Source organism: Argopecten irradians, chromosome 13 (genome assembly GCF_041381155.1).
Source record: "Argopecten irradians isolate NY chromosome 13, Ai_NY, whole genome shotgun sequence".
Lineage (NCBI taxonomy): Eukaryota > Metazoa > Mollusca > Bivalvia > Pectinida > Pectinidae > Argopecten > Argopecten irradians.
In genome coordinates this window covers 31,696,435-31,704,862 of record NC_091146.1, presented here as the reverse complement: position 1 = coordinate 31,704,862, position 8,428 = coordinate 31,696,435, and the positions used below count along the sequence as shown (strand labels likewise).

The 8,428-nt window shown below is 34.6% G+C and overlaps 1 protein-coding gene across 1 annotated transcript; it reads left to right on the top strand.

Moving 5' to 3' along the window:
• The first annotated feature begins 333 nt into the window (after positions 1–333).
• Positions 334–7,718, top strand: LOC138305819 (angiopoietin-related protein 7-like). Its single transcript, XM_069246083.1, has 5 exons — positions 334–502; positions 2,617–2,702; positions 3,992–4,088; positions 4,313–4,477; positions 6,463–7,718. The coding sequence occupies exons 1-5, from the start codon at positions 334–336 to the stop codon at positions 6,714–6,716; spliced, it is 771 nt and encodes a 256-aa protein (XP_069102184.1). The 3' UTR covers positions 6,717–7,718.
• Positions 7,719–8,428: the final 710 nt, after the last annotated feature.

Here is an 8,428-nt window from a genome sequence, read left to right as displayed (position 1 = left end):
GGCTATTGTATTATTTATCGCTCATCGAGCGTAAAAACTCCATTCTTTGTTAACCACAGCTAGTTAGTGGCTAGATGGTTGTTTGTTACGTGGTTTACTACAGGACGACAAGGCTCAAATTTAGTTTGGACTTCAATAAGCGGAAACCATGCAAAAATGTATATGATCAATTTATATTGCAACACACTGAAAAACATGAAATTTAAAAGTTTAATGTTAGTTTTTTCCTTATTTTACCCGTTCGGAGTTGAGGGTTTTCGTGAAATTGACGAATTCAGCAAAAATTACCGAGTTGACCTTTCGGATATCAGTTCACACAAACTCACTTCAAACATGGAAATGCAAAGCCTGATAACGTGCGCAATAAACTGCGTGACTGAAAACGGATGTAAATCTTTCTCTTACACGGAGAACAACAGAACCTGTGACATCTACTCCAAAGCAGTACTGGAAACGACAGCTGTTTCATCCAATTCAACAAAGTTCTTCTCAAAGCTACGACGTAAGTGTCATATCGTTAAAAGTCCACCATCTGTCTCAAACTGGTTTTGATTTTTAAAATAGAATGTTAAACGCGATTGATTATTTCGTTAAGTCGCAAATGTCATTAGCTTTTCCTTCTGAACAATTTCATTATAATGAATATAATGTTAATCGCTATAATGCGGGTCGTCTTATGTGTCCCGCCGTCGTCCTAATTACTACGCATTTGACTATCAATTGTCAACATATATTGCACAGACAAATTTGCACTCGTTTGGCGTTGAAATCCCATATTAAGCCATTAAATTTGCTTACGTTAGCATTGTTTACAAGGAACTGTTTTTTGTTTCGGAAAGGTAGTGTGCATTTAAGACGATGAATTGATTTATTCGGTTCGCACGGATTCAATTCTTATTTCCAGGATGATTATAACATGCAATATTTATCCAGAATTGTAAACATAACAATGGAAAATATTCATAAGTAGTGGACAAAATAGGCGATTATTCGGACAGAGATTATAAATACGCTGTTTCCTAAGTCGATTCATATTTCAATAAGTGCTTTTAAGATTTTTTTTACAATCAAATCTAAATAAATATGTTTACCATAGGCATTATGCTTTGTTTGCGATTATCCAAAACAATCGAAAATACCTTTTTTATTCTAATCATTTTTTGTTCATTGTACATTGTGTTTTTGTAAACAGTTTACATTTTTATATTTCTTCCCTAAAACCGCAAAACGATTTTTTTAAAAGGTACTAATATGTTTCTTTAGCTGTCGACAAATCGAAATTGTGAATTATTAACCCAGGAATGTATACACGGATATAGGTCAAAGCTCACTGTTTTCAACTCAACCATGTATTATTTATTATCATTGATTTCGAACTACGACGATTTCTATGTTAAGGAAAATATAAGCCGTTTAAAAGATATGATTGAGGTGTTTCGTCTCTAGGGCCTCAACAAACAACTGATTAATTATTTAGTTTGGATTTAAGTGGTTTTTTTTTTCTTTAATATGTGACTACATATCCACTCTCACAGGGGCGGACAAAATAGTAATTATGTTTGTTTCTTTATTAATTTTACGTCCTGTTAAGAGCCAGGGTCATGTAAGGACGGCCTCCAATCACATGTATGCGGTGTTTAGCAATGAATGTAGCGTCATATTTTACTCCGACTTTGCATCAAAAAGAGTCACTTCTCTTGCTTTTGTGTATTTATTGTGACGTCATTGTTTTATATGAGAAATTCACGTCGTCTTCCAATAAACGTTATGCTCACAAATACATGCCGTCACAAGCATTACCTACCCACAAGGGTATATTTAGACATTTAAAAATGAAAATGAAAGTTTAGGTTTAGTTTGACGTCCTATTAACAGCCAGTGTCATTTAAGGACGAGTCAGGTTTGTTGGTAGAGGAATACTGGAGTTCTCGATGAAAAGCCACCGACCAGCAATCAGTACCTTACAGCCTTTGAACTCGCACCGCAGAGGTGAAGGGCTTGTGTAATAATATGTCAAACATCTTAACCACTCGGACACCTCGGTCCCAAAAATAGAATGCTTAATTAGATAGTTTTTTGGGGACGCATTGAAAATAATTTGATACTATATAATAAATCAGTATATCATATATACAAAATAACTTATTTTTGTATATTGCAAATTTTGTTTTCTTCGATGTGCTCATAACAAACGCATTACGTTTGCACGTAATAAGTTATAAAAAAGCACGTGAAGATGATTTTTCACTATGTCATACATTAAAGAAAATCAGAACACTTATTATTTTTTATATCGAACAAAAATGTTTTTTTTATATCCAGTGAACATATTTGTATTTATGAAAGACGGAAAATACTTGTTTTGATGTAGGGTGAAAAGTATTTTTGTGTAAGATGATCTACACTTTATATTATGTAGGGTGGGTATTTCTTTTACGTGCTCACATCAAGCTTGTTACGTGAGCACGTACTAATACATTTATGTGAGCAAGTAAAGATAACTGTTATTCATCATACATCAAAATAATATTGTTGTCATGCATTAACGAAGATAATATGATTTCGGTGCCGCTGTAGATGTCACACCCAGTATATCGAACGTGTTATACATTGTAGTCTCCGGTGTTAACGACTACACTGTAACAGGCGGACAGACTATCCAAGTTTACCTCGATGTGGATACAGCAGATGGTCCGTGGATTGTGAGTACAGCAAACTACAGGATACTATTGTAAACAAATACTTAACTAATAAAGACAACATCGAAAACAATGTAGCATGGATTTTATTTATATGTGTATTTAAAAATTAACTTATATCACGGAAAAATATTTATTGTTAGGGAAAACGTATTTTTACTAAACGTAAAGGCATACACCCAATCACAAAAATCATCTCGATTTATTAGGTAAGTGACTAGTAGATGGTAAGTTTCTCCCGGTCATTTAGGTGTAGGATTAGTAGAGTGAGAATATACAGACACAACAAGTTTATCCCGGTCATTTAGGTATAGGTCTAGTAGAGTGAAAATATACAGACAGACAACAAGTTTATCCCGATCATTTAGGAAAAGGATTAGTTGAGTGAAAATATATAGACAGACAACAAGTTCATCCTCGTCATTTATATATATGACTAGTAGAGTGAAAATATACAGACAGACAACACGTTTCTCCCGGTCATTTAGGTATAGGATTAGTAGAGTGAGAATATACAGACACAACAAGTTTATCCCGGTCATTTAGGTACAGGACTAGTTGAGTGAACATATACAGACAGACAACACGTTTATCCCGATCATTTAGGTACAGGACTAGTTGAGTGAAAATATATAGACAGACAACAAGTTCATCCTCGTCATTTATATATATGACTAGTAGAGTGAAAATATACAGACAGACAACACGTTTATCCCGTTCATTTAGGTATAAGATTAGTAGAGTGAGAATATACAGACATACAACAAGTTTAACCCGGTCATTTAGGTATAGGATTAGAAGAGTGAGAATATACAGACAGACAACAAGTTTATCCCGGTCATTTAGGTATAGGATTAGAAGAGTGAGAATATATAGACAGACAACAAGTTCATCCTGGTCATTTATATATATGACTAGTAGAGTGAAAATATACAGACAGACAACACGTTTATCCCGATCATTTAGGTACAGGACTAGTTGAGTGAACATATACAGACAGACAACAATTTTATCCCGATCATTTAGGTACAGGACTAGTTGAGTGAACATATACAGACAGACAACACGTTTATCCCGATCATTTAGGTACAGGACTAGTTGAGTGAACATATACAGACAGACAACAAGTTTATCCCGGTCTTTTAGGTATATGTCTAGTAGAGTGAACATATACAGACCGTTTACATCGTCCACCGTTTTTACTATACCAATTTTTTACGTGTTATCGTCTTACATAATGTCCATTATAAACTATCTTTGATACCATGAATTGCGTTATCAATTCTACGCAGGTGATGCAGAGGCGAACAAGTGCTGACGTGGATTTCATTCGAAACTGGGCTGACTATAAGAATGGATTTGGTAATCTCCATGGAAACTTCTGGCTTGGTAATTCATCATGTAGTGGTAACATTATACCTGATATAATCACGTTAGATTCGGTCATGTTCGGTCATTTCCAGTTATATTCGGTCACATTCTGTCATATTCAGTCATTTCCTGTCATAGTCGGTCACATCCGGTCATATTCGGTCATGTCCGCGGTGATTATCTGAAAAATGGATATAAGACAAAGTATGTGATAAAAATGTTCTTTTTTCTCTCGAACACAGGAAATGACAACATCCACCTGTTGACGAGCACCCCGATGATCCTACGTGTTGTACTGGAGGGATGGGATGGAAAAATAGGATATGCCCAATACTCGTCTTTCCAGATAGCTAATGAAACTCAGAATTACAGACTGTCTGTCTCGGGATTTTCCGGTAGCGTTTCATGTAAGTGTATTACTTTTAAGTGTACAGAACATAAATGTGAGCGTTATTTTGTCTTCTTCTCAGACCGGTCCATGTAGACAGGTATAACTGTATAATTGTTTTATCGTCGTCGATGGATTTCATTCACACCTGCGCGGTAATGCTGATCTATCCGCTGCAATACCCCAATGTCACACGAGACTGTATTACATGGCTTCTTTGTACGTCACTGGATTTTCTTGGGAAATTTTAATGTTATAGAATTTTCACGAAAAACGTCGTTAAATACTCTTTCACATGTTGATATGATGAATAGGGATATTCTATCTTTAGCTTCGGGTAGACTCTACCAGTATTGATGATAATACAGTAGTCGTACTTTAGGAAAATTGTAAGTGCTTGCATCTCACGAAACACATATTTCGACATAAACAAAACAACACCATCATGAAGTATTGGTCAAAAGATCCAGCCATTCGGAAATCTACCCGCACAGTTAACTATGCATATAATAACGACTACTGTTCCATCTCGACTGCTGCCTTGGGTTTCAGGATCCTTCATATCCACAAGTGAAAGAGTCTTATAATATCCAATAACCGTATTTGAAACATTTTACCATCATTGATACTCTTGGGGTAACTATCACAGACCTTATATTCACCCCTGGATTATTTCATAATAAAACTAGAAGCAGTTCAAGAGAAAACAATTGACAAATCTCAGGCAGAGACTTCCATTAAAGAGTAAAGAAAAACTTGTACCGTTATTTCATTCTTTTGATTTACATTAAAATATTACATATGCAATAAACAGCACAAGCGTTGTTAGTTCTAACATTGGTGGATAAGTTAATGATTTTAAACGTCAAGCTAATAAGTCATTTATGAACGGAATATTTGTTCCCTGCCACGTATGAATGCCTGCGTCTAAAGAGATCGCCTAAGTCATATACAAATTTCCCCATTAAAACAAAAGATATCACAGCGAACAATATTAGATCCTGCTTTCATTATTTTTCTGACATTAGTCCTCACACTACCTTGATACTTAACTCTAATCAGAGCCAGAACAATTTATAGACTATTGTTTGTCTCGGTCAAGGGGAAGAACTCCATGGCTATATCTTATCAAACAGACATAATATTAAGAATGTTTAGAAACATGTCACTAAAACACGGTAAACACATGTTAAAGTTATATGTGCTGTAACTGGGCGAAAATTTTGGCATGTTAATTTTTTCTTCATTAATCTATTGAAAACCATAAGGTTTGGTAAATTAAGCCGTGAACATCATTCAAATGACTTCAGATGCCTTATAAACGTTAGTTACAACTCAGAAATTATGTACTGTAAAATTGTTGTAATTTATGCCTTATGTATGTTTAGATGGAAACTTTCTTGCAGAAACCACTTTACAATTACTACCAACACTGTAAAAATGTGAAATGAAACTGTAGACCACAATTTGGCTTCATTGCCTGACCGTAGGTACTCATTTCGCTTCTGTATAGATGTACATATAATATTTTTTGGCAGTACTGCTAAAAATCATTTCTGCTCTTATTTTTAGTTGTAAAATTAAAACCAAAGCATTGAAAGTATTGCAATTTTCAAAATGTTAATAACTTTTGGTGATGAATAATATATTAATAGCTTATCTTAAATCGTGAGTATGAAAAATACGGCACATATAACTTTAAAAAGGTAAATAAAAAGAGTTGCAGAGAATAAAAACAATGAAAATATATTTCTTAAATAGGGAAACACCTTTCCTTAGCTTTATAAGTCCCACCATGTACATACACAATGTTCTATTGTCTGTGTATATCATCTGTATCAACACAGTACTGCATAATACTACCAATGCCTGATTCTAATCCTATCGACAATTTATCATCCTGTTTTTGTCATAATAATAATATCGAAATTAAAATTTAGATAGAGTAGGGGTGCTGATTACATCGTCTACAGTACGTCCAACCTTTTGTTTCCTACGGTTTAGATAACGCATTGGCGGTACATGACGGTTACGACTTCACAACATACGACAGGGATAACGACGTCCATCGTCAGAACTGTGCGTCGGTCTACAAGGGCGGCTGGTGGTACACTGATTGTCACGTGACTAACCTCAACGGTCTTTACATGGTCGACGTCGGGGAAAGGGAGGTCACTTCAATGGCTTGGAGGGATTTTCCTCGGTCCAGCATTGGGGCACCACTGAAAAAATGCACCATGATGATTCGGAAGCCATGATTTTATTTCCTGATAATTTTTTCAGAAGCATGTAAGGGGACATTCATTTTGAAACTTACTCCACTGGACGTAAAAGCATAAACTATAAAGGTGTTCCATCGCCGAGAGAGCATAATCAACATTTATCCGTTGGAAAATGATTAAGGCTTCGTCGTGTGTTATTAACACAAAAATACATAATATTATAAAATTTGTTTTGCTTTTTCGTATCTGAACAACCATGATATCATTCTGAAAATGGCTAAAGATGGTTAAGTTAAATTGATGAATCATAACACAAGAAACTTTCCATTCACACCTGTAATTTTATAATGGACTGCTCTAGTTCTCGAAATGAAAGATTCTAAATATGTCTTCAGGGGTGAATTGTTGAAAATTGAATTGTTGGATTTCTGTCAAAGCAATAATGCAGCACTTTCAGTACTTTGATTTAAGATTTATTAAAGCGCCTTCGTAAAAAGACGATTGTTGTCCCGTATGATCTCCTTACATTTTATTTACAAAGTTGAAGTAGTCCAACGCAAGTTTTTGAAATGTCGATGTTAAAAAGCACATGTTTATCCTAACTCCATGTCTGACAATGATATTTGTAAGCTTTTTATTCTCACAATCGTTGAAAGTAGGTGAATAGATTTACATAGTGTCTTTCTATTTAATTGTTTCAGTAGCACGCTTACCTGATCAACAAAATGTATTTTAGTCCCTAAAGTCTCTGATATGAATCCATGTTTTTTTATCGTGTGTTAGTTATTAATTCCGTATGGAATTTAACGGTAATTATTCACCTGATTGTGCTATGTTTTGTTTGTTTTCTGTACAATTTACAGCCCCTAAGATCTAACGTATGTACACTATAAGTTACAATACTTGTCTTTTAATCTGATTATCTATGATATTTTTACTTTTCATATAGAATTGAATGGTAAATTGTATATATATAAGCCGTTCTGTAAGTGGTCTTATCTTATCGTCTGTTAATTTGAAATAAATGTATAAAAACTGGATATTTTTACACTTTTAACTGGATGATTTTTTGTCATGTGACTTGAAAATAAGTCATTGTATCTAGTTATGACAATTCTGTATTTGGATATTACAGAGTTATCCGCCCTTGCGGGTAGGTATTGATTGTTGCGTCATGTGTTTGCGAGCGTAACGTCACACTTTTTGAAGAAAACGACGTGAATTGCGCTCACAAAATAATGACGTAACAATCGATACCTACTCACAAGGGAGCTAACTCTGTAATATGCAAAGACGGAATAGGAATAAGTCAACAAACAATTATAAACAGGTTGATTACATTGACATTACGCCTACCGTTCATTATCAACGACACAATGTCGTGACTCGTGAGTGTCAACCCACGACAATGGATCGGAGGGTCGTTGAAAACCGCCAACATTTAAAATCGATGTTTTTCTACTTACATGTACTTCATTTAGAATGTCATTCCTAAAACTCCAGTTGACAATGAAGTTATCACACTCAATGAATTACATAAAATTCTTCCTGTGATCTGCGATTAAAGTTCTATTCTTCTGAGGTTTTAGTCCCGTTCAAGTCTAGTTTCGACATATATCAATGAAGTTATGAGATTTTCCAACAAAATTTATCAATATATGTAGCAAGTTTCCAGTAGCAAATTTTGTCAAAAAATTGCATTTCTATTCTTAGTAGATTTTTTTGTCCGGTGATTTACAGAAATGACC

Coding starts and splice junctions, on each gene's coding strand:
- LOC138305819 (XM_069246083.1), top strand. CDS start 334: ATGGAAATGCAAAGCCTGATAACGTGCGCAATAAACTGCGTGACTGAA. Junction 2,703..3,991: donor CAGCAGATGGTCCGTGGATT/GTGAGTACAGCA, acceptor AATTCTACGCAG/GTGATGCAGAGGCGAACAAG. Junction 4,089..4,312: donor CCATGGAAACTTCTGGCTTG/GTAATTCATCAT, acceptor TCTCGAACACAG/GAAATGACAACATCCACCTG.